Raw genomic sequence first — 27,994 nt, 5'->3', positions numbered from 1 at the left:
GCGCCTTTATTTGGATGAGGTCGCTCACTGCAGGTGTACGTCCTGTTTTGTGCCTTGAATCGGGAGAACAACAGTCCATTGCGTTTCTGCTCGAAATAATTCTTCATTCATCACTCCAAGCAACGTTTGTAAGTTTTACGATAAAACTTAAACAATTCAAACTTACTAAACCGTCCCATGTCTGATGTCTGTAGGAGTGCTTCAATGTAAGTGCTATTGCAATGTATTAAAGCTAGCTAACGAATATGCTAACACGTTTACGATTGTCAGTGTTAGTATTATTAACTTATAAGGGCATTATTTTTGTATGGTTTCGGTTTCGTAAATTCACCAAAACGGCACTGTGGAGTTATTGAGTCTGTTTAGCTGATTGGAGAGCTCGCTTCCGCAGCTAGTGGGTTCATGACGATAACTTCTGTTTTGTTTGATCAGCCGTTTTACTGCCGAGTGACAGGCACTGTTTGGAAACAATCAAGGTATGTAAATAAACATTTGTAAAAATGCTTGTACCAGTACGTATCTACGGCTTATAGTCCATTGCGGCTAATATATGTAAACATATTTATTTATTCCAAAATGATGAGGGTGCGGCTTAAATACCAATGCACGGTTTTACTTGCAAATACGGTATTTAAAAATATTAACTACATTTGACTTCCAAGTAACATTAATAGTTATCAAATACAACTGTTTTTGTTGTTTTTAAACAGATAACTATGCAGAAAAGAATATAAACCACACAACTCTGGCCAATGAGCCAAATAGTAAACAGGAAAAGAACAATCTTATTTGGCGCATAAAATCAAAACGTTCTTAAGTTCTATGTCGATGGATATTAAACACAGTTTGGTGCTTCACAGTCAAACGACACAGCAGCTTTATTGGTATCGAGGCATCAAGGGACTCAGTATCACTCCTTGTGTTTCATAAGTCATCGATGCTTCAATGTTATTTTCCCCATCACTAATATTCAGCTATTAGACTAAACTATGAGGTTGAGTATAGGGCTGCGAGTTTGAGACCCCTGTTATAAACGGTTCTTTGAGAAGGGAGTCTCCGCGTTTCTCCACCTCGCTCCTTAGCGGCGATCCATCCCCGTTGCCGCGACTACATAATTATGTGCAGTTAGGCATGAGCCGCACGGAGGGGGCTGGAGAAGCGACTGCTTGTCATTACCAGATCTGTTTGAACCCTGTGCGGAATAAGTAGCCCGCAGTTGAGCGTCGGCCAACGGCACTCATGCGCTCTCGCGGCCTTTGCCAAGTGGCTTGTTTAGTTTCTGCACGACAAACCCACCTCTGACATCAACGCTGCACATATATCATCCACAGACGTAGGAATGTATTCTTAGCTTTGACCTATGGAAACTGCCTCTTTTTTTTTGCTTGTGTGATTTATTTCCATGGGGAGATTTTCATTTCTGCTTACTATTTGAACTGGCATCCCTACATTCGGAGTGCCGGGAAGTTGCAACGATCCCAAGTGGAGGCTGAGCAACACCTCCGGCACCTTTAATCCTAAAAATGCCATCGACCTCACACGTGTGATTCTCTGCTTTCCCATCTTGATTAGATTACGGCGAGCGGCCTGGCGAAACCCTCGGGCCGTGCCAGAGGAGCGCTTGATATCCGAGCTCTCCTCCTTGGCCTGCACTCAGCCCGGGGAGAGAGAGCGGAGGAGATAATGCGACCAAAGCGATGACCTGTGCAGAGTAAAGGCTGGTATGTACTCTCGCGTCACGTAGCTTGCGTCCCTTCTGACCACACATTGGTTGCTTTACAGTTCTTCCGTGGGGGCTGACGTATAAATTGCAATTTCCTTCCAAAACACTAAAGGACAGTGTCTCCTGAAGGAGCAACAGCAGCCCTCGCTGACTACATATATACCTTCTTGTGAAGAGTGATGACAACCACATCGACATCTTTGCTGGCACTGGAACTACCTTATTTTTTGGACTATATAAATATAAATACAGTCATGGTCAAAAGTTTACATTCACTTGTAAAGAACATAATGTCATGGATGTCTTGAGTTTCCAATAATTTCTACAACTCATTTTTTTGTGATAGAGTGATTGGAGCACATACTTGTTGGTCACAAAAAACATTCATGAAGTTTGGTTCTTTCATGAATTTATTATGTGTCTACTGAAAATGTGACCAAATCTGCTGGGTCAAAAGTATACATACAGCAATGTTAATATTTGCTTACATGTCACTTGGCAAGTTTCACTGCAATAAGGCGCTTTTGGTAGCCATCCACAAGCTTCTGGCAAGCTTCTGGTTGAATTTTTGACCACTCCTCTTGACAAAATTGGTGCAGTTCAGCTAAATTTGTTGGTTTTCTGATATGGACTTGTTTCTTCAGCAATGTCCACACGTTTAAGTCAGGACTTTGGGAAGGCCATTCTAAAACCTTAATTCTAGCCTGATTTAGCCATTGCTTTACCACTTTTGACGTGTGTTTGGGGTCATTGTCCTGTTGGAACACCCAACTGCGCCCAAGACCCAACCTCTGGGCTGATGATTTTAGGTTGTCCTGAAGAATTTGGAGGTAATCCTCCTTTTTCATTGTCCCATTTACTCTCTGTAAAGCACCAGTTCCATTGGCAGCAAAAAAGGCCCAGAGCATAATACTACTACCACCATGCTTGACGGTAGGTAGGGTGTTCCTGGGATTAAAGGCCTCACTTTTTCTCCTCCAAACATATTGCTGGGTATTGTGGCCAAACAGCTCAATTCTTGTTTCATCTGACCACAGAACTTTCCTCCAGAAGGTCTTATCTTTGTCCATGTGATGTAATGCCTGGTGCTTTAAAGAAAGTAAGTGGGACAAATAGAAATGATTGGAAACTCAAGACAGCCATGACATTATGTTCTTTACAAGTGTATTTGACCATGACTGATTATATATATATATATATATATATATATATATATATATATATATATATATAGCCGCACCCACTGAATTTCAGATTAAAAACAGTTTCCATATATTAGACGCACCGGACTATAAGCCGCAGATATACAGTATATATATATGCAAAATTAGTTATTTACACAGAAAGACTCTGTAAATGTTTATTTACATACCTTAATTGTTTCCAAACAGTGCCAGTAACACGGCAGTATAAACGACTGATCAAACAAAACAGAAGTCATCTTCATGAACCCACAAGCTGCGGAAGACAGCTCTCCAATTAGCTAAACAGACTCCCTAAATCCACAGTAATAATTTGGCAAATTTACTGAAGAATTGGTGAAACTGAAACAACACAACAAGGTAAGTTAATAACACTAACACAGACACTTGTAAACGTGTTGGCATATTTGCTAATGCTCACGACGCTAGCTTCATTACATTACAATAGCACATAGAAATATGCATGAAAACACTCATACAGACATCACACATGGGACGGTTTAGTAAGTAAGAATTGTTTTAGTTATATTGTAAAACTTAGAAACGTTGCTTGGAGTGAACGACAACGACAACTTAGAGGATGGCGCGGCAATTGTACTTCCAGTTCAATGCTCTAAACACAAGAGCACTGCAGCAGCTGCAGTGAGCAAACTCGTCCAACAGATGGCGCAATAGCACAAACAACACCTTTTGTTTTGTTTTGTTTGCACACAGAGAGGGCAAAAAAAGGAACAATATACAATGTAAAGCAAAAATATGTGCGTGACAGGTCACAAAAACACTGAGGTCTTGTAAAGACACCTCCCCCAAAACGTCATAATTTACACAGCAGCCAAACAAAATAAAAAAGACAAGTCACATGCAATACATATCATATACAGCAAACATCTTCATTATAATTAACTTTAGACCAACGTGGTCTTCAATAGTTTTTTAAAATAATAAATGTAGATTGAAGAGCTGGCGGCAGTTTATTCCAAAGAGAGGGTCCTCTCCATTTTAGTGTATATTTCTTAGTTGATGTTCTACAGATAAATGTCATGAAAGTGCCTTGTTGAGTAAGTATGTATTTCTAAAGATGTAAAAAAATATATGAAAAACTATTGCTGAATCAACAAACAAATGCAAATAATTGTACATAAAAATGGATATCAATTAATGTTCACATTAAATATTGTCAAATATTTTTTTATTTTTTTCTTGTAAAGAGGAGCAGATGAAGACAGTTTGTTGGAAAAAAATCATTATTCTCAAAAATAGCTTCTGAATGAATAATAATCCATTCAGTGTATTTGCTTGTTTGTTTCTTTCAACTATTTGCATTATGGCTGTCAGCGAAGAAACATCCATAAATTAGTCACAGCGTTTTATAAGCTGCAGCCTTGAAAGCGAAAGAAAAAAGTAAAGGAATAGTAGTCCGAAATGTACAGTAAAACTGATCAAGACATGATACAAGAGAGAGCTATGTAATTGTAAATACCGGTAAACAAAACTGTTAAAAAAAACTATTGTAACGACCTGTTGTTTATGTTCATGTGTGTGTTATGATCAGAGCTCCCATGTTCGTGAACATTCTGTGCCTGAAAGGTGACTGACAGGGCATGAGGAAGTGTTGTGTGTGAGAGAAAAAGAAAAAGACGTGTGTGCACGACAAAGAATATGTGTTGGAATTAAACCTGTTAGCACGAAATTGGCAATAAAAGTTACAAAGAATGTCGTTTGTGTGACTTCTTTTGGACGAAACAACACAATGAGATGAAAACCGACACATTAAGTAATTACTTTTAGTGTGCACTAAGATACTAAGTACACGATATCAGTTTGCATGCAAATGTTCAACCACTGTTGCTTTATCTCATACAATAAACTGTGCATTTCAAGCGTAAAGTCTGCGCTCCTGTGTTCGGGGACACTCGCCAGCAAAATCTGACCAATCACAACTCTGTGGTCCACGTCGCCGCTAACGCGAAGCTAGGATTTCTGCAGTGGTGGGCCGGCAGGGCCAGCAAGGCCTTCTCTGCTGGCCTAACATAAATCATGATCATATATTAATAAAAGTTCATCTACTTTTCAGAAAGTATTCATCTTATTCTCTTCCTGTCTTATTAGGCTCCAGCGTTGCTTGTTTTTAGATTAGAGTTTTTATCCAATCAGAATTCAGCTAGCTTGTTGCCAGCGCTGTGTGAATTCTGCCGGTTGATAGACAGTTGCGATAGCCAATCAGATCACGAGTTGTTGACAGTAGCCCATCTAGGTAGCCTTACGTTAAACATGACTGTGATTGTTTTTTCACTTGTCACTCCCAAGCGAGTATCCAATCACAGGTTTTAAATAGCAAAAAGCAGGAAGTGGCACCGGGGCCATACCCGGCCAGCGGAGAAATCATCGGTAGTCACTTTTTTAACTCACAAAGAAGGAGGACAAAAGGTGAGTTTAAATATTTTATGTATTTTTCCACGGTTAATACGTTTTTTACAATCATTTTAATTTTGACATAACCACGTAAGATATGTTTTAAATTATTTTTAAATGTGGCGAAATATAGTCTGTTTTGGTGATTCAATGCCCAGGGAGTGCACACTTGTGTTTCTGTGTAGTATTTCTCCAGCCGTGGTCATATAGTGACATAAATTATGGTATTTTGAGGGGTATTTATTAAAGTGGGACTAAATAGGACATCACTGAAGGCCTCGGTAGGAAACGCACAACCTGCCACTGGATTTTTGGGAGGTTAACTTCAGGGCCTGCAGGAAGGTACGCAAGTTACGTGATCCAGGGAACACGCATGTCGAAACAAAATAATACAAGGAGATAAAAGATCGTCCTGACTTTTATCTTAAGCAATAAAACATGTGAGCCAACTTCTTCAATTCTTGCTTTGAAAAACAAGACGAGCGGGCCCAAAACAGAAAGATCTTTGTTCCCATTGTAGCTCCTGGCCACCTACTAAGGGCCCTTTAGAGGAGCACTCACCCTGGAATGATCAGGCTCTCCCCCGACCCCAAGGCACCACATGCCTATGGAGACCACTGGGCCAAACACATCCTGCCCATCTCCTGAGAGATTATCCAACTCAATGAGCACATTGAGGATGGAAAACACTGGAGGAAACTGGAACCTTCTATTCACAAGAGGACATAAGAAGACATGCCGCACTTACTGGCTACTTCCAGCGAGGCGTTGTGGCTCACTGCCTCTCCAAGGTAGTTACGGGCGACGCAGACATAGGAGCCTTCGTCGGGTTTGCTCCGCCGCCCGTGCACGATGCGCAGGAAGAAGAGCGAGCCGCTGGGCAGCAGCATGCGCTGGGACCGTGGGTTGTCCCTGTCCGTCTCCACCCGCTCGCCATCCTTGTACCACTCCACGGTGGGGGTGGGACGCCCCTCCGCCTTGCAGTTGAGGGTGGCCGGCTCGCCTTTGGAGACAATCAGGTCGGACGGATGCTCCACAATCCGGGGCGGCGTGTCCTCTTGGCGCAGACGGGATCCTGGAAAATGAGAAAATAGAAACATGAAGCCTTGTAATTGTAATGGTTCACCGACACAGTCAACTGTCTCACTAAATCACAGAAGGTATGGAAAGATAAGCCAAAAAAATTTAACATTTTCAGCGCACGACCAGAAAAACTCTTTAATGGACAAAACGCAATTCTCAATTGCTTGATCACAACCGGTTTCTGCTTACTGAAGCCAAAAATGAAGGCCACAAGGCCCTTGAACAAGCCAGAAGTAACAGATACAGTCGTAATATTACAAGAGTACAGTTAAAAATAATACCAGAACAAAGTCTTAACCAGGGGTATCAAACGGATCAGGCCCACAAACAGGTTTTATCCAGCCCGCGTGATGAGTTTGCCAAGTATTAAAATGAGCTTCTTCTTTTTTTTTTAACGAAATAAACTGCTGTTCTAAATGTGTCCACTGGATGTCACAATAGCAATTCTGTTAGGCAAGCAAATGGTACACAGGGGTACACAGTGAACAGTGGACTGTGGCTCCTCCTCCTCGACCCACATCAAACTTAAAACCTGCCATTTTATGTCTTCTGCTTCGAACACACTGTCATTTGGCACCGTCGTTGCCCCAAAATGTCAAACACGACAAAAGTGAACTTAATACTTTTGAATAGTTTTTACCTCCGTTTCTTACGGTTTGTTGAGTTAGCACTGGATTGATACGTGGACATGATAAAGGAGGTATTTGATACCTAGAAGAGTTGACGTGTTGTGTTTTTTGTTCAATCCCAGAAAGACTGTGACTTAATCCTGGCTTTGTAGATACACTGAGACAAAGTCTAAGCTCATGATGTTTTTGAAGCTGCACCAATTTCCTCAGAGTTTTCAACAAACTTGAAGTGTTTTGTCCAGATGATTATTTGTGATTTGTACGTTTTCAGAATGTGCTCGTTCTATTTTTGGCCAAAGTAAAACAAAGAAAACAACCTGGAGTTGTCTTTATTTTTAAGTTATCATGCCATGATTTTACCATTCCGGCCCATATGAGAATAGATTCTCCTCCATGCGGCCCCTGAGCTAAAATGACTTTGACACCCCTGGTCTTAACCATCCATCCATCCATCTTCTTCCGCTTAACTGAGGTCGGATCTCGGGGGCAGCAGCTTAAGCAGGGAAGCCCAGACTTTCCTCTCCCCAGCCACTTTGTCCAGCTCTTACCGGGGGATCCCGAGGCGTTCCCAGGCCAGCCGGGAGACATAGTCTTCCCAACGTGTCCTAGGTCTTCCCCGTGGCTTCCTACCGGTCGGACGTGCCCTAAACACCTCCCTAGGGAGGCGTTCGGGTGGCATCCTGACCAGATGCCCGAACCACCTCATCTGGCTCCTCTCGATGTGGAGGAGCTGCGGCTTTACTTTGAGCTCCCCCCGGATGGCAGAGCTTCTCACCCTATCTCTAAGGGAGAGCCCCGCCACCCGGCGGAGGAAACTCATTTCGGCCGCTTGTACCCGTGATCTTGTCCTTTTGGTCATATCCCAAAGCTCATGACCAAAGGTGAGGACGGGAACGTAGCTCGACCGGTAAATTGAGAGCTTCGCCTTTCGGCTCAGCTCCTTCTTCACCACAACGGATCGATACAGCGTCCGCATTACTGAAGACGCCGCACCGATCCGCCTGTCAATCTCACGATCCACTCTTCCCTCACTCGTGAACAAGACTCTGAGGTACTTGAACTCCTCCCACTTGGGGCAGGGTCTCTTCCCCAACCCGGAGATGGCACTCCACCCTTTTCCGGGCGAGAACCCTGGACTCGGACTTGGAGGTGCTGATTCTCATCCCAGTCGCTTCACACTCGGCTGCGAACCGATCCAGTGAGAGCTGAAGATCCTGGCCAGATGAAGCCATCAGGACCACATCATCTGCAAAAAGCAGAGACCTAATCCTGCAGCCACCAAACCAGATACCCTCAATGCCCTGACTGTGCCTAGAAATTCTGTCCATAAAAGTTATGAACAGAATCGCCCTGGTCTTAACGTTACAATAAAAAGTCATGACATCAGAAGGATAAATTCGTAATATTGCATTAAATAAAGTAATTGTTAGGATTATGACAATTAAGTGACTATATTACAAGGATAATATAATTACAATAAAGTCATATTTAAAAAAAATATGAATTTTTAAAATTGCAAAAATTAAGTTAAATTACTCCGAGCATTATGATAAAAAGTCACAATATTACGAGGATAAAGTCGAAATATTGCAAGTATAAATTCCTATTACTCAAGGGGGGGAAATTGCAACATTACCAACAAAAAGTTATAATAATCTACAAATAAAATCGTAATATTACCAGAAATTGTCTTCGAAACTCAGAATTTGATGATGTCACTTGCTTCCACGCACTAATTCAGTCTGATTTCTCAAAAAAATTGTCTCAAAATAAGCTTTTTACAACCAATGTAAACACCTTCATCTGATTGTTTGGCTTTTTTTTAAGATCTGAGTAACACACTTACATTGTGCAAATGGCAATTATGTTCACTACATTACACACATTATTCACATTTTTTCTTTAAGTCTGATAAACATAATGACCACAAGTGTCATTTAAAAATGCTAAAACATTCCCAAAAACACCAAATAGCCCTTGAAAGTTGTACTTATCTGGTAGATCCGGAGATTCATTAACAGCTACCAGCTGTAGCTTATTGACAGCATGTAGCATTATCTTCCTCTACTCTCATTCCCACATAGCCAAACAAGCTGAAATGACCACAACCGCCCCCTAGTGTACGAGTGGCACACAGCGTATGGCACACAGTCGAATTAAAGATAGAGCATGGAAACCGGGGCTTTACTTGCAGGTGTGTGAAAATACAATAAATTATATTATTTGGGAAATCAGACTAAATTAGTGCATGGAAACATATTTGTTGTCCAAATACTTCTGCATCAGCAGTGTAGCTTTAGAATTAAACCCACACTACCCTACACAAGTCACTAATAAACTTTTATAATAATTTCATATAATGTTTGGAAAATTCACAAAAATAATGATTAACTGAAAAATAATTTTAAAAAAAACGTCCTTTATTATGCAAAAACTTTTTTTTTATGAAGTTCTAAAAGAGAATGGTCGACTTTTCATGAAGAAGAAAACCCTCGTTCCTAATGGACTATATACTGCATACTCCCACCACCACAGGCTTCACTGCACATCTTAAAATATAGCCTGGAGCCCTACCAACTATTTGTCAACTGTATGTCTGATCATTGTATTTTTTTTTTTTTTTCAGCAAATAGGCTTACCTAGCATGATCGAATGAATGAGTTATACTTGTATAGCGCTTTGACACTATTTTCCACATTCACCCATTCACACACACATTCACACACTGATGGCAGGAGCTGCCATGCAAGGCCCTAACCACGACCCATCAGGAGCAAGGGTGAAGTGTCTTGCTCAAAAACACAACGGACGTGACGAGGTTGGTAGAAGGTGGGGATCGAACCAGGAACCCCATGATGTTGCTGTTAAAATGTAAGTGCACTATTGTTAGCTACTCTGCGAACATTGCGATGCTAGTGTCGTTGTATGTGATATACGGCATCAATTATGTTGGACAATGGCAGTGGATTGTGTGTGAATTAAGTACACAATAGAGCCTTCTGCAAATACACCCTCTCGCCAGAGACAGGTAAGAACAAAAACAGCTCGTTAACATGAAAGCTACAGAAATAGGGCTTGCTAAAAGACCATTGTAGTGATGGTAGTGTTCCCAGGATGAATCTTGTATTTCCAATGACAAGGCAAAAGTACAAAAAGACTGTGTCGCTCAAAAGGTGCATGGTAAGCAAAAGACATAACTTAGCTTAGCAATTGACCTACCGTATTTTCCGCACTATTAGCCGCACCTAAAAACCACAAATTTACTCAAAAGCTGACAGTGCGGCTTATAACCCGGTGCGCTTTATATATGGATTAATATTAAGATTCATTTTCATAAAGTTTCGGTCTCGCAACTACGGTAAACAGCCGCCATCTTTTTTCCCCGTAGAAGAGGAAGTGCTTCTTCTTCTACGCAAGCAACCGCCAAGGTAAGCACCCGCCCCCATAGAACAGGAAGCGCTTCTTCTTCTACTGTAAGCAACCACCCGCCCCGGTAGAAGAAGAAGAAGCGCGCGGATATTACGTTTCATTTCCTTTGTGTGTTTACATCTGTAAAGACCACAAAATGGCTCCTACTAAGCGACAGGTTTCCGGTTCATGAAAAAACGCAATCTCTCCATCCGCACACGGACTACTATTTCACAGCAACTGCCTAAAGACTTTCAAGAAAAGCTGGCTACTTTCCGTGCATATTGTAAAAACAAGATAGCTGAAAAAAAGATCCGGCCAGAGAACATTATCAACATGGACGAGGTTCCACTGACTTTTGATATTCCTGTGAACCGCACTGTGGATACAACGGGAGCACGTACGGTGAATATTCGCACCACAGGGAATGAGAAGTCATCCTTCACTGTGGTTCTAGCTTGCCATGCTAATGGCCAGAAACTTCCACTCATGGTGATATTCAAAAGGAAGACCTTGCCAAAAGAGACCTTTCCAGCCGGCGTCATCATAAAAGCTAACTCGAAAGGATGGATGGATGAAGAAAAGATGAGCGAGTGGTTAAGGTAAGTTTACGCTAAGAGGCCGGGTGGCTTTTTTCACGCAGCTCCGTCCATGTTGATATACGACTCCATGCGCGCCCACATCACGCTGGTTTTTAATATATTATTAAAGTTTGACAGACCTATCCGACTGTTTTTTTGACATTCCTTTAGCGCAGTTAGATGCGGCTTATAACACGGGGCGGCTTATAGGTGGACAAAGTTTTGAAATATGCCGTTCATTGAAGGCGCGGCTTTTAACCCAGGGCGGCTTATGGTGCGGAAAATACGGTATATAAAACTGGGCGTGATTTGTGGCGGCAGCAGGTGGGAACACTAATCACTAAAAAGAAATCGGTGTTTAATGATCAGTGCGCCGAGCAACCAGAACATAAACAAAGAAAAGAGCGTTGAAACAGAAATATACTTAAATATAGGAGAACTATAACAAACACAAAACAAGACATGATCTGTCAGTAAACTGTCTAAATTCCGGTGTGGGGGCTACATTTTGGCCAACACACTATAGCGCAGCATCGGAAACTTACTAAATGCTAAAATAAGGGACCTTTAAAGCAGCACTCAGTAACTTTTCAACTTTCCCAAAATATATTCATAACTTTTTGGATGATTCATGGACTGACAACTAGTTGAATGACACCTCCGTCATGGCCTGAGGGAGTCTGTGTCGCTTTCACTGACACTAAGAAACTAAAAATGTGCTGACTTGCTTTAAGGCATACGTCACTCCCCCTTCCTCTTCGTTCAAAAGACGAAAGTCGATGCAAACGCCTGCGTGCCGTCAGAAAACTAAAATAAGAAGAAGAACGCTGCTATTATGACAGAAGCTACAAAAACAACCAAAGAAACGAAAAGTTTTCAATAGCCACCAGCTTGATAGTTCGCAGTTCCACACTGACATGAATAGTCACGCAACAAACTCAAAAGTACTGTATAAAAAAATAAAATATGTAAGTATATACCGCAAATATAAAGTTTGAGTAAAATATGCAGGTATCTGCTGTGGAAAGATCAGTCATACTGAATCATTGTGGTATTATTGTGTCATTTTGATGCAATATGCGCTAGACATCATGGGAAATGTGGTTTTCTTCTAGCAAAACACTACCACTTTAGTCCACTGTTGGTGATTCACCAATTTCATTGCTGACCTTTGATCACTTGTGTAGAAGAGTTCTCATATAGGATGATAAATCATGCACTAAAAGAAATATCCGCTCGATTATCTAATGATTAACCCCTGACATATTTAAAAACTGAAACTTGTAGTCTGCGAGTATTTCTGACTTTTAAACATACAAAATAAAGCCTCTCTCTTTTCTCAAGGTCTCCTCCCCTGGAAGAGTTTTGCTTATTGGCTTCTTACATTCATAATATACTACATTGTGTGTGTGTGTGCGTGTGCGTGTGTGTGTGTGTGTGTGTGTGTTCTTGTATTTCTACCCTTCTTGAGACTTCAACAAGGAAAAGTACCTTCCATATGAGGACCGGCGAACAAGTTAGAACCAAAATCATGGTCCCAATACAGAAAACCATTGCATCTAATAGAGAGCCAAATACTAGACTCTGTGAACATTGCTCCAAAGTCAGGATTTTTTGTTGATTTAATGTCCATACAAAAGTAAACATTGACAGGTGCAAAGGCAGCAATATATGATAAAACAAGACGGAAGCTGAAGAAGGACTTCCCTATTCATGCCCGAAAAAAAACGCCAGGTGAGCAGCTGATTTTACGACTTCCGGTGATGACGTAAGACAACCCGCGTCCCATATGTGACCCTAGGATGAACAAACACACTACGGTACTAAGACCATAGGGGCCATTAACAGTTAGCTTCCACAGCTGGGTTGCCCAAAGTGCGGCCATCTGTGGTCCGTGACTCGTTTGTCATCGGCCTTAAGCACATTACAAAAAACAAAAAAATTTAGATCTCATTTGCACCCTGGTGGTGAAATCTATCAAAATGAGGGTGGTCCCAAAAAGGAGGAATCTTTCAAATTGACTGTGCGTCGGTTTCAAAAGTGCTCCCCCTCTGGTCAACATATGAAATAACAATTTCATATGTTGAAGTGCTCCCCTCTGGCCAACATATGTAATAACAAGTGTGTGTAAGAAATTGAAATGCGCCCCCTTTGGCCAAAATTAATAAAACAAATAAAATATATATAAAGACATACTGTAATAATTTGAAGTGAATAATGAAGATTGAAAACCAATTATAAACAAAAGATTAAACAATTGTTTTTAACTAAAAGCAGTCTTTTTCTCACAATGCATTGAGTTTTTTCTTATAAGATTGGGAACAATTTCTCATATTTTTTCTGTTTCTGTAATACTTCAATATTTTCTATTTATGTAAAATTATTACTCTGTAATGCAAAATGGTGACATTTGTCATATAAAATTCTGACTTTTAACACAATATTGCCAATTTTTTAGTTGTTCTTGGAGTAGTTCATTTTTGGAGTAAAATTATGACTTTTGTCATAATTTTGCCAAGGAAAATTCAGATTATTATTATAATATTGCCAACATTTTAAAGTTTTCTGACAAAATTGTGGCTTTTGTCGAGTAAAATTACGACTCTTCTCATAAAACTGCCGACATTTTAAGCTGTTCTTGTGAAATTGCGACTGTTATTGAGTAAAATGCCAACTTTTCTCATAATATTGCACAAATTCTGACTTGCGTTGAGCAAAATTACGACTTTTATTAGTTTTTCTTATGAAATTGTGACCTTTTTCTTGTGAAATTCCGACTCATTTTTCACAACAAGCTTTTTTATATTTGCATAGCGTGTATATATTATTAATGTTGTAAATACAAACATTTATATATCTAGAAAGGGTGGTCCTAAATAGGTAGGCCTTTTTCGGAAGTTCTTTTGAAGATAACAAATACAAGAATGTGTGTGTGTGTGTGTGTCTGTGTGAGCTTTAATTACAGGAACAGCCCGTTTGATAAATCTCCGGTCATGCGATTCAAAGATCAAACGGCAAGAAGGAATGTGACACACCTTGCAGGCAAGGAGGATATGAAGTGATAAAAGATAAGACAAGGATGCGCCGCGTGGCTTGGTGACAAATAGGACCGATGAAGTGAAACCACACTGGTGCCAGAGGGGTTTTAACACCTCGCCGCTATCTCGGGTCAAACGACTCTCCAACTAGTCGGCTGTGGCGGTGCAAGCTGCTTTACATGCTAATTAGCTTCCTGGAGGTAATTCCTTGACTGGCATTGTGTGTTTCCACTCAACAATAGGAGCCCAAAGCCCTCACATCCCCCCGCCACCCCACTCCTACCTCGCCATATCTGCCAGCGCTGGTCTTTGGAGGACATCGAGCGCCAATTAAAAAGAATCGGCTCTAATTGGCGGCACTAGCTTAGATTTTAGCCAGCATGGCGTGACGCTGCCGTACCAGCCACCACACCACTTTGCGCCCATCCCCCGCCAACATGCTGCTGAGGAAGGCATCTTCCCCCCCCCCCCCCCCCCCCCACCCCGCTTTTTTCGGAGTCGTCAGCATAATTAGGGACAGCTCTGTGGTGAGATTAATCACTTCAAGCGGCAGAGTTGCCACGGCAACATTATATAGTTTACTGCAGTACCACAATGCTTCGACATGATAGCTATAATTATTATCAGAGCTATCATCAAATGCTATTAAAAGTTTTTTTCTCCTTCATGCCACGACAAAAACAGGCGGTCGTAAGTTGCACATGTGTTTTCCTAGGAGTCTCCCTGATGCAGGGATGCAGCTGCGGAAAAATGTCAGCATGGAGTCATGAAGAGACTGTAAATGGCACTTGTGGCGCCCCCTATAGGTTGTAGTCAAAATACATCGAAAGGCTTGCTAGTACGCAACACATATGTCCTCAAAGTTTTATCAGAATTAGACAAATCCGATGACCAATTAGTTACTAACTAATTGGGGCGGTATAGCTCGGTTGGTAGAGTGGCCACCAACTTGAGAGTTCTAGGTTCGAAACCCGCTTCCACCATCCTAGTCACTGAAGTTGTGTCCTTGGGCAAGACACTTTACCCACCTGCTCCCAGTGCCACCCACACCGGTTTAAATGTAACTTAGATATTGGGTTTCATATGTAAAAGCGCTTTGAGTCACTAGAGAAAAGCGCTATATAAATATACAGTAATTCACTTCACTTCACTTCAACTCCGCCTCGTTTTCCTCGCGCCAATTGGCGCAAATCCAACCAATCCGTACAAATTACGCGAAGGCCTCGCAATTTTGTCCTAAGCCTGCAACTTCTCTGATCAAAACGTACGTTTGTTTCTTGTGTAGATGAAGCAGGAACAGCAATATGTGACAATATATCAACTATTGCTCAAATGTTGTCGTCCTACCTTGTGGCTCAGGCCTACTCCCTGTCCCTGTATACGGTGCTAAGCCTTCTGGGTAATGTCATATATAAATATTTACTTTAGGGATGTCCGATATTATCGGCCGATAAATGCGTTAAAATGTAATATCGGAAATTATCTGTATCGTTTTTTTTATTATCGGTATCGTTTTTTTCTTTTTTTATTAAATCAACATAAAAACACAAGATACACTTACAATTAGTGCACCAACCCAAAAAACCTCCCTCCCCCATTTACACTCATTCACACAAAAGGGTTGTTTCTTTCTGTTATTAATATTCTGGTTCCTACATTATATATCAATATATATCAATACAGTCTGCAAGGGATACAGTCCGTAAGCACACATGATTGTGCATGCTGCTGGTCCACTAATAGTACTTACCTTTAACAGTTAATTTTACTCATTTTCATTAATTACTAGTTTCTATGTAACTGTTTTTATATTGTTTTACTTTCTTTTTTATTCAAGAAAATGTTTTTAATTTATTTATCTTATTTTTATTTTATTTTTTTTAAAGTACCTTATCTTCACCATACCTGGTTGTCCAAATTAGGCATACCGTATTTTCCGCACTATAAGGCGCACCTAAAAACCACAATTTTTCTCAAAAGCTGACAGTGCGCCTAATAACCCGGTGCGCTTTATTACGATTCATTTTCATAAAGTTTCGGTCTCGCAACTTCGGTAAACAGCCGCCATCTTTTTTCCCGGTAGAACAGGAAGCGCTTCTTCTTCTACGCAAGCAACCGCCAAGGAAAGCACCCGCCCCCATAGAACAGGAAGCGCTTCACCCGCCCCCATAGAACAGGAAGCGCTTCACCCGCCCCCGGAAGAAGAAGAAAAAACGCGCGGATATCACCGTACGTTTCATTTCCTGTTTACATCTGTAAAGACCACAAAATGGCTCCTACTAAACGATCCGGGTCATAAAAAGACGCAATCTCTCCATCCGCACACGGATTACTACCGTATTTCACAGCAACTGAACCGCACTGTGGAACGGGAGCACGTACGGTGAATATTCGCTCCACAGGGAATGAGAAGTCATCCTTCACTGTGGTTCTAGCTTGCCATGCTAACTTCCACTCATGGTGATATTCAAAAGGAAGACCTTGCCAAAAGAGACCTTTCCAGCCGGCGTCATCATAAAAGCTAACTCGAAGGGATGGATGGATGAAGAAAAGATGAGCGAGTGGTTAAGGGAAGTTTACGCGAAGCGGCCGGGTGGCTTTTTTCACGCTGCTCCGTCCATGTTGATATATGACTCTATGCGCGCCCACATCACAGATGGTGTCAAAAAACAAGTGAAGCACACAAATACAACACTCGCCGTCATTCCGGGTGGATTAACCAAAGAACTCCAACCGCTGGATATTGGTGTCAACAGGGCATTCAAATCACGACTGCGAACTGCGTGGGAAAAATGGATGACCGAAGGCGAACACACCTTCACTAAGACGGGCAGACAACGCCGGACAACATACGCCAACATCTGCCAGTGGATTGTAAATGCCTGGGCAGATATTTCTGTCACAACTGTGGTCCGAGCTTTCCGGAAGGCAGGATTCACAGAACTGCTGCACAACAACAGCGACACTGAATCCGATGATTTCGAAGAGACGGAGCCCGCCATTTTGGAAGCCACGCTAGCGCAACTTTTCAATTCGGACACCGAAGACGAAGAATTCGAAGGATTTACCGGTACGAATGAAGAATAACTTCAGAAAGTGAGCGCTATGTTTATTTTGTGTGTTGTGTGTTGTGACATTAACGTTCGAGCAACATTACCGGTATGTTGCTATTGCTCTACACCATTTTGAATTTTACTATGTTTGTGATTGCACATTTGTACATTTTGGGACAGAGTTGTTAGAACGCTGGTTTTCAATATATTATTAAAGTTTGACTGAACTATCTGACTGTTTTTTTGACATTCACTTTAGCGCAGCGTTTTTTTGACATTCACTTTAGCGCAGCGTTTTTTTGACATTCACTTTAGCGCAGCGTAGGCGCGGCTTTTAGTCCGGGGCGGCTTATTGGTGGACAAAATTATGAAATATGTAATTCATAGAAGGTGCGGCTAATAATCCGGTGCGCCTTATAGTGCGGAAAATACGGTAATAATGTGTTAATTCCACGACTGCATATATCGGTTGATATCGGTATCGGTTAATATCGGTATCGGTAATTAAAGAGTTGGACAATATCGGAATATCGCATATCGGCAAAAAGCCATTATCGGACATCCCTAATTTACTTCCTAGTTTACATGTGTTTATGTATTTTTTTCAAAAGAAAGGAAATTCAGAACATATTCACATTTGTAATGCTGACTTACCTAAAAGGCAACATTTACATGTTAGAGATGTTAAAGTGTGATGATTTATATATATTACAGTTCATAGATACATCCATCCATTTTCTACTCCTTTTCCCTTTTTGGGGTCGCGGGGGGTGCTGGAGCCTATCTCAGCTGCATATATATACATATATATATATATACATATATATATATATATATATATATATTTATATATATACAGTATATATATATATATATATATATATATATATATATATATATATATATATATATATACAGATATATATATATATATATATATATATATATATATATATATATATATATATATATATATATATATATATATATATATATATATATATATATATATATATTGACCTCTACAATTCACAAATGTGTTCAAGTAAATGTTTTGAAACATAAATTAATGTTTAAGATGAACAAACACTTTTTAAAGCATAAAACAAACATGGAAAATGTCTGCAACTTGTGGATGACAGAAAAAGTGGACAGGGGTGTTTCTTTCTGCGTCCATCCATCCATTTTCTACCGCTTGTCTGTGCTTTTATTAACTCAAACTATCTGAACAACCATCCACATCTTAGCTTCGTGTTATACTAACAAATCAAATTATTATATCAAATCTAACCCCGTTGAGGTATATAATTTCGTATTATTATTATTAAGGGTTTCCCCTTAATGTAAATAAATGTGGCGCAACACCAAGGCATTTTTATTACTGCCACATCTTAAAAACAGGGGCTTTTTTTTGTACTTGAAAACAAATTAAAGTACTTTAATAAATTGTAGCCCTCAGAAAAAAAATCACACAAAAACCGACGCTATTTTTAACTTTTATTACCAATCTTATGACAACGAACAACGGCACAATTCCAATAGATTTGATCTCCCATGGCGTAGAAGTAGAGTCTCTAAACACGAGTACACTCTATATCAACACCAGAACAAGATGCTATATTTGTTGCTGGTTGTTTTTTTGTTTTTTTGAAATCATTAAAAGTCTGTAAACACTTGAAAAAATCTCAACAAAGTACCTTGCACACAAAGCAGCAAAACATTTAAAATATTGCAAAACGATAAAAAAAAATGAGGTCATTCCTAATTAATAAAAAAAGATTTGTTTTAAATGTATGTATACATTTTTTTTTAGCCTTTTTAAAGAAAATCATATTGTCATAGCAAATTATGCAAATTACTCGATTGTGTCATATGACCACGCCCATAACTACGACTCCACCACCACGTGTATCTTGGCAGTTTAGGGGAAACCCTGTTATATTTTACTAATATTAGTGTTATTTCACTAACTACAAACCCCGTTTCCATATGAGTTGGGAAATTGTGTTAGATGTAAATATAAACGGAATACAATGATTTGCAAATCCTTTTCAACCCATATTCAGTTGAATATGCTACAAAGACAACATATTTGATGTTCAAACTGATAAACTTTTTTTTTTTTGTTGCAAATAATCATTAAATTTAGAATTTGATGCCAGCAACACATGACAAAGAAGTTGGGAAAGGTGGCAATAAATACTGATAAAGTTGAGAAATGCTCATCAAACACTTATTAGGAACATCCCGCAGGTGAACAGGCAAATTGGGAACAGGTGGGTGCCATGATTGGGTATAAAAGTAGATTCCATGAAATGCTCAGTCATTCACAAACAAGGATGGGGCGAGGGTCACCACTTTGTCAACAAATGCATGAGCAAATTGTTGAACAGTTTAAGAAAAACCTTTCTCAACCAGCTATTGCAAGGAATTTAGGGATTTCACCATCTACGGTCTGTAATATCATCAAAGGGTTCAGAGAATCTGGAGAAATCACTGCACGTAAGCAGCTAAGCCCGTGACCTTTGATCCCTCAGGCTGCACTGCATCAACAAGCGACATCAGTGTGTAAAGGACATCACCACATGGGCTCAGGAACACTTCAGAAACCCACTGTCAGTAACTACAGTTGGTCGCTACATCTGTAAGTGCAAGTTAAAACTCTCCTATGCAAGGCGAAAACCGTTTATCAACAACACCCAGAAACGCCGTCGGCTTTGCTGGGCCTGAACTCATCTAAGATGGACTGATACAAAGTGGAAAAGTGTTCTGTGGTCTGACGAGTCCACATTTCAAATTGTTTTTGGAAACTGTGGACGTCGTGTCCTCCGGACCAAAGAGGAAAAAAACCATCCGGATTGTTATAGGCGCAAAGTTGAAAAGCCTGCATCTGTGATGGTATGGGGGTGTATTAGTGCCCAAGACATGGGTAACTTACACATCTGTGAAGGTGCCATTAATGCTGAAAGGTATATACAGGTTTTGGAGCAACATATGTTGCCATCCAAGCAACGTTACCATGAACGCCCCTGCTTATTTCAGCAAGACAATGCCAAACCACGTGTTACTTCAACATGGCTTCATAGTAAAAGAGTGCGGGTACTAGACTGGCTTGCCTGTAGTCCAGACCTGTCTCCCATTGAAAATGTGTGTTCCGTTTATATTTACATTTAACACAATTTCCCAACTCATATGGAAACGGGGTTTGTAAAATATTTTTTAAAAATGTACCATATTTTGCTCGGAATTTGCACACATGTTCATCATGACATGGCGCACAGAAATCATCAAAGACCGAATTGAGTAAGGCACACAGGTTGTCGGACCTGGGGAATTTGGGCCAATTCCATTTTGTCTTTCAGGAAGTATTTATTTTGTTTTTAAAGTGTGTCACAGATAATAAAAAAAATGAGCTGCGGGTGACCAATGTCCCCCGGGCCGCACTTTGGACACCCCTACCCTAATATGTCTGAAGTCTAGTCCCCTGTGACTTGGAGAGATTCCAAAGCAGTGTGACAGACAGAAAGCGGAAACAAGTCTATTTAATGCATTCTTTATAAAAGGCATATCTGTAATCTGAGCTATCCAAAGCACAACTGGATTAATTAACCTCCATTTGTAACCTGTCCCTGTCACAGACCATCTGCTAACGAGGTTCCCGCCCTCCAGCCGTGTTGTAGCGTAGCGCCTCGCTCGTACTGACGGCACAGCCGAGATACCGCCGCCCCTCACCAAAGCAGGCGAGGTTGGGGGAATATGTTTTATTAAAGAGGACTTTGAAGAGCTCCGCCAGCAACTTCCCCGGCTCCCGCTTCCCTTCCTGATTTTAGATACCTCCTCTCTAATTTGAAGCCTGAAATTTGGGGGTTTTGCGGGGGTGCCATTAACTATTAACACGTGGGCTGCTGTGAAGTGTGCCCAGGCTCTTGCAGAATGCAGAGATGATTTCAGCCTGGATTATTTTGGTATTGTCCCGCACTTGGAAATGTGCTGGCTTTGGATTCCAGGGACTGGGTTTGGGTGTCAGGATGGGTTACACAATGCTATTATACTTGCTTTGTGCCCGCTTGAATTCACTAAGTGACCCCGGTTACTTCAGCACCATTACCCCTCACTAGGGGGGGTGACGGATGGTTCTATCCAGGCACTAACGTCCCCGATGCACCGAGCACAGGTGCACACATGCAGAACATGGTGTAATCTCACAGGACTCACGATCCATACGTGATGTTCTCAATCTTGCGAGGCTTTGAGTTATCTAACCTTTCTTCCTCTTTCTCAGCTGCCTCCAACCGCCCACCCTCGGATTGTCTATCCCCCTCAGCCTCCTCCCTTCTTTGCTTTTGTGCGATGAGCTAATGCAACACGCAGCCTACCCAGCCTGCAGGGTAACTTGGACTCCTACTCTGAGGATCCTATCGATCGTGGCCTCGGGCATGATTCTCTTTTCCAACTCTCGGTCTGTGTTGATTTTTTTTTTCTCGTTAAGCTTCACACACACACGTCAAAAGGAGGCTTGAGGGAGACTCCACTCGCTGTGGAGGTAATTAAGAAAACCGACACTGCTGAGTTTTCGCTCACCGCTAAAAGCGATCTCGGTAAGAGAGTCTAACAACAGCAGCTACTATGTCGGACAAACCACCAAGGCCTCGACCCAGACTCTGATCCACGTGTTTTAGAAGGATTCTGAAAGACCTCCGTGTTCTTTCACCCAACTTTGAAACAACACCGACACAAAACACAATCATGCATTTGCAAACAGTCCATGATCCGTGACTACGAGGCACAGGTTCAGAGAAAACATGAAGTGTCTTTCAGGACTCGCAATTGGACCCGGGGGACCAAGACTCGCTATGGAGATTTGTAAAAGTCCTTGATCTAGGACTGCAAGATGCAAGTTTAGAGGAGTATGTTGACGTAAAGGTGGTAATCTTTAAGAACCTGTCTTTGGACCGAATGACTCCACACTTCCTGGAGGTAATTAAGAAAACCGACACTGCTCAGTTTTCGCTCACTGCTAAAAGCGATCTCGGTAAGAGAGTCTAACAACAGCAGCTACTATGTCGGACAAACCACCAAGGCCTCGACCCAGACTCTGATCCACGTGTTTTAGAAGGATTCTGAAAGACCTCCGTGTTCTTTCACCCAACTTTGAAACAACACCGACACAAAACACAATCATGCATTTGCAAACAGTCCATGATCCGTGACTACGAGGCACAGGTTCAGAGAAAACATGAAGTGTCTTTCAGGACTCGCAATTGGACCCGGGGGACCAAGACTCGCTATGGAGATTTGTAAAAGTCCTTGATCTAGGACTGCAAGATGCAAGTTTAGAGGAGTATGTTGACGTAAAGGTGGTAATCTTTAAGAACCTGTCTTTGGACCGAATGACTCCACACTTCCTGGAGGTAATTAAGAAAACCGACACTGCTCAGTTTTCGCTCACTGCTAAAAGCGATCTCGGTAAGAGAGTCTAACAACAGCAGCTACTATGTCGGACAAACCACCAAGGCCTCGACCCAGACTCTGATCCACGTGTTTTAGAAGGATTCTGAAAGACCTTCGTGTTCTTTCACCCAATTTTGAAACAACACCGACACAAAACACAATCATGCATTTGCAAACAGTCCATGATCCGTGACTACGAGTCACAGGTTCAGAGAAAACATGAAGTGTCTTTCAGGACTTGCAATTGGACCTGGGGGGATCAAGACTAGCTATGGGAGAAAAAAAATGGAAATTTGTAAAAGTCCTTGATCTAGGACTGCAAGATGCAAGTTTAGAGGAGTATGTTGACGTAAAGGTGGTAATCTTTAAGAACCTGTCTTTGGACCGAATGGCTCCACACGTCCTGGAGGTAATTAAGAAAACCGACACTGCTGAGTTTTCGCTCACCGCTAAAAGCGATCTCGGTAAGAGAGTCTAATAACAGCAGCTACTATGTCGGACAAACCACCAAGGCCTCGACTCAGACTCTGATCCACGTGTTTTGGAAGGATTCTGAAAGACCCCCATGTTCTTTCACCCAATTTCACCCAACACCGACACAAAACACAATCATGCATTTGCAAACAGTCCATGATCCGTGACTACGAGGCACAGGTTCAGAGAAAACATGAAGTGTCTTTCAGGACTCGCAATTGGACCCGGGGGACCAAGACTCGCTATGGAGATTTGTAAAATTTCTTGATCTAGGACTGCAAGATGCAAGTTTAGAGGAGTATGTTGACGTAAAGGTGGTGATCTTTAAGAATCTGTCTTTGGACCGGATGGCTCCACATTCCCTAAGGACAAAATAATGTGTCTTCCTGTCTCTGATCTATGACTGCATGAAGACATTCCTTTTAGAAAGTACATGGAGGTTGGATGGCAATATTTAGTGTAGGGATTTTTGGGCACTCATCAAATTTGTTTTGTCTCAAATCCGATCCAATTTCGAGCCCTGATCTGATACCTTGACAATAGATTAAAGAACTGAACATTTTCATAGCAAACTTAAATAAACACAATAACACCTTTTCTACAGCTTATCTTATCAAATTTGCTGTGATAGTTGTATTTCAGATGATCAATCAATCAATCAATGTTTATTTATATAGCCCTAAATCACAAGTGTCTCAAAGGGCTGCACAAGCCACAACGACATCCTCGGTACAGAGCCCAGATGATGTGTGGTGTTGAATGCTACATATATTTTTTTAAACAAACTAAAGTGTCCACTAGTGCACAATAACTTAACAAAAACTGCTTTTAGCTCCATTTGGGTTTTGCCCTCAAAGCCATTATCATATCCAGAGCCTCCCTAAACTTGCCATAGTAGCAATAAAAATAAAAATATCTATGCGATCACTTTCGTATTGTTTATATACTGATACTGTACTAGATATGACCTGCTCAGCGGCCTGGTGGTTAGAGTGTCCGCCCTGAGATCGGTAGGTTATGAGTTCAAACCCCGGCCGAGTCATACCAAAGACTATACAAATGGGACCCATTACCTCCCTGCTTGGCACTCAGCATCAAGGGTTGGAATTGGGGGTTAAATCACCAAAAATGATTCCCAGGTGCGGCACCGCTGCTGCCCACTGCTCCCCTCACCTCGCAGGGGGTGAGAGCGATGGGTCAAATGCAGAGGATAATCTCACCACACCTAGTGTGTGGTGAGATTTCTGTGTTTGTGTATCATGTTTAGCTATTCGCTTTACTCTAGTCCTCCAGTGATCATGGAAGAAACATAGTTTATTTTATAAATGATAAATGGGTTATACTTGTATAGCGCTTTTCTACCTTCAAGGTACTCAAAGCGCTTTGACAGTATTACCACATTCACCCATTCACACACACATTCACACACTGATGGCGGGAGCTGCCATGCAAGGCGCTAACCAGCAGCCATCAGGAGCAAGGGGTGAAGTGTCTTGCCCAAGGACACAACGGACGTGACTAGGATGGTAGAAGGTGGGGATTGAACCCCAGTAACCAGCAACACTCCGATTGCTGGCACAGCCACTCTACCAACTTCGCCACCGCCATTGTGGTGAAGAGTAGTATCTTAGAAACAGCTTCGCATTGTTGCAGTTTTCTCTCAAATTCGAGCCGATGTTCTGGCAAGGCATGCACTCTCCTGGAATTCATGCAATGCCTGCATGTGAATCAGGAAATGTAATTGTGTGTAATTGTGAGCGTGCAACCCTTTTGAAGGAATCTTTCACAGGAGTACAGACTTTAGCCATGTAAACACCGAGACAAAAGCTCCGGTAAAGATCGGCTGGGCTCATCAGTTCATCAGTTAAAAAAGGCATAATATCTGCCCCCGCTTCGATCCCGAGACATCTCTACTCAAGGACAAGCCCTTCGATCAGAGGGCTCAAGCATTACAAATGGCTATCGTCTTTGACTGCATGGTAGAAGTTTAAACTTTCCAGGACACTGATGTTGGTGCAGGAGTCTTTAAGCACTTGCCCTTGGACCATGGATGTTGATGAATGGCATATACGTACAATATACTGTATATATGGACATTTGGAATGGTTCCAGGTAAGAATCCAGATAATTTCCCCTCTATCTTAACCAATCTTGATAAATATTTGCATTCAGTTGTACCAGAAAAGTGACCGCGGTTTGTTTGGATCTCCCTTGAAAAGTGGGATCGAACCATTTGGATACAACCTCATCAAACTGAACCAGTCTGGTGGACATTTGAGGCGTGAGATGAAGGGAAATAATAAAAAGACCAAGCAGAGGCCCAGGGGACAGAGTCAGCCATGTCAGAACCAGGGTCATCATTCCTAAAAGACCCGACATGTCCGCCCAGTGCAATTAAAAGCCCACCAAGCCCCTTAAGCGACAGCATGCGAGCTGCTGCATCTTCTGCTAATTAGTCTCAGCTGAATTCATCTACATGAAAGGCGGAAAAAAAGTCAGTAGAGGACGGATGGTTCTGAAGGCAGAAATGACTGCCGTAATGGGTTCAGGTTCAGTAATCTTTAAACGGGACATATCATGCAATGTAAACTTATCTTACCAATTGGTACCTGTTTTTGTGGATTTGGGATCTGCATAAGTCCCAGAAATGTGAAATCAAACAATCTTACTTCTTACTTCCTCCAAACAAGCTGTTTGGAATTTGCCAAACTCACAACGTTTATCTAATTGGTGACGTCCGCAGATATATCCATATATGGTAGAGATTTACCCGCAGACCTTTGCGCAAGTCTGCCAGTCAATAAGCTTCTTCTTTTTCTCTATTTTCTTGTCGTGGGCATACTGGTTCATACATGCACATGCATCCTCCGCTGTTGCCATTTCTAATACAAAGTAGCGTATAGTTTGAACTTATAACTTTCAGTAGACTCATCGGGAAGCACTAAAAACTACAGCAAACTTAGGGATGATGTTTGATAAGAAATTATAGAGTTCGAGCCTATTATCGAATCCTCTTATCGAACCGATTCTCTTATCGAGTCCAGATAGGTTGTTGTATATGGAAAAAAACACACAATATTTGGTTTAACAAAAGCTCACTTTTATTATATAAGAAAAAATGTAATCTAAGAAATAAATAAATATTGACTGTTACCCCCCTAAAAAATAAAACAAAATAAATAAATATTGACTGTTGTTACCCAAAGTATATTAAGTGGGATTTTTCAGAAAAACAAATATATACAGTAACACAAAAACAACCTGTCTCTGTGATCACTATAGGTGTATAAATAATAATATAGTGTTAAATAAAATCAGTCCCTTGGGCACAAAACTGAAAATAATACAGCTCTCCAAAAAGTGCAATTCTGCTGCTATTTGACATAACTGTTTGTTATGATGCTTTGACATTTTTGCACTTTATTTCTTTATTGAAAGAAAATTCTATGAGGAGAAAAGTTGTTTGCAAATGTGGTTACAATGCTAAAAAATGAAAAGTTAAAGCTAAAAAAAGAAATACACCTTATTGAGTTAACATTATTTCTTTATAGGGGGAAAGATCTTATGAGCTAGGGAATATAACAACTACACTACCCAGCATGCAACGGGAGTGACGAGCATGCGTGGTAGCCCCGAAAAGTGTTGTTGCATGTCGCCACGCCGGCAGCTAAGAATGAGGTTATGAGCACGCTGTGAAAGTAAACGTCAAGAACTCAGCCAACACGCCTCGTCTGCATTATTTATAATTACACAGACAACACATATACAGTGTGATTTTGTTTTGTTTACAAGGAAAGAAAAACAAAAGTTAAAAAAGGGAGATGTTGTGTATATATACTGTATATGTATGTGCTGCGGTTGCTTTAAAAACGTTGCGACAGCTGCCGTAAAGGAGGTGCGTTGCTAGCCTGGTTGCTATGTTTCCAGTTGGTCGTAAAAGTGTTCGTCATGTGTTTGTACCCTGCTCAAATCTCTCAGTAAAGTTATTCATTAGATTATACCTTTTGTTTTGAACTTTAATACACCTTGTAGCGCTTTTTCCGGTCCATTTTTTTCCTGCTTTCGCTATCTGTGCCTAATGACTGAGCTACGTGACGTCATTTCTTGTGATGTCACACGGAGCATTTCTGGTCGGGACGGGATTCGTTCCGAGGGATTCGAATAAAGAACCAACTCTTTTTCTTTACTATAGTGGTCAGGATAACGGGTACCGGTTCTCAAAAAGGGATTCGAGTCCTAGGACTCGGTTCTTTTCTTATCGAACAACCGGGAAAATCGGTTTCGAGTATCATCCCTAAGCAAACTGGAGCAGATGCCAAAGTTAATGGTATGTAAATAAGACCACCCACAAAAACATTCAGAAAGCGGTTTGAAGATGGTTTGTAAAACATAATCTATGCAAACCTTTGACCACAAGAACCATCGTGACATGTTATGTAGACCACAAGGAAATGTTTAAAATTCAGACCAAAAAAATCCCAATATGACTCCTTTAAGATGAAGCAAGATCCAGTTTGGAAAGAGTGAGCAGGAAAACCGACTCAGAGAGAAGCCGTTTGGATCACTGTGGCTTCTTAAGAGAACAATACGTGTGTGGCTGGAACAAAGGACCTCTGTCCTGTAAAATTTTAATTCCCACCATAAACACGCTCAAGGTAAGCTCATAAACGGCCATGCCGCGGCTGAGCGGGTCAGGCAGGAGCATAAGTGCCACGCGGCCTGTCAGATATCCTGCAGATATGGATTCCTGATAAGGAACTGCGAACACAGTAGAGCGCTCCATACCTACAGTCCCATTAATGTGTGATTAGGGGACTTAAGAAAGATTTACGGGGCAGATAAGAGCAGAGGGCGTGTCCCTCGGGGTGAGCCCGGCGACTGGAAGCTGTGACCATGCCTTTTCAGGACGGAACCTGCTCATAATGGGAATGTGAGCTAGA

The 27,994-nt window shown here is 41.3% G+C and overlaps 1 protein-coding gene across 1 annotated transcript in view; it reads right to left on the bottom strand.

Moving 5' to 3' along the window:
- The window catches only part of robo1 (roundabout, axon guidance receptor, homolog 1 (Drosophila)), a 697,256-nt gene that overhangs the window by 280,289 nt on the left and 388,973 nt on the right, over positions 1–27,994 (bottom strand). The window contains exon 4 of the mRNA XM_061972616.1: positions 6,086–6,412. Coding sequence (XP_061828600.1) covers positions 6,086–6,412 — 327 coding nt within the window. The remainder of the gene's footprint in view (positions 1–6,085; positions 6,413–27,994) is intronic.

This window comes from Nerophis lumbriciformis, linkage group LG17 (assembly GCF_033978685.3).
Source record: "Nerophis lumbriciformis linkage group LG17, RoL_Nlum_v2.1, whole genome shotgun sequence".
Lineage (NCBI taxonomy): Eukaryota > Metazoa > Chordata > Actinopteri > Syngnathiformes > Syngnathidae > Nerophis > Nerophis lumbriciformis.
This window is presented reverse-complemented; position numbering and strand designations above follow the sequence as displayed.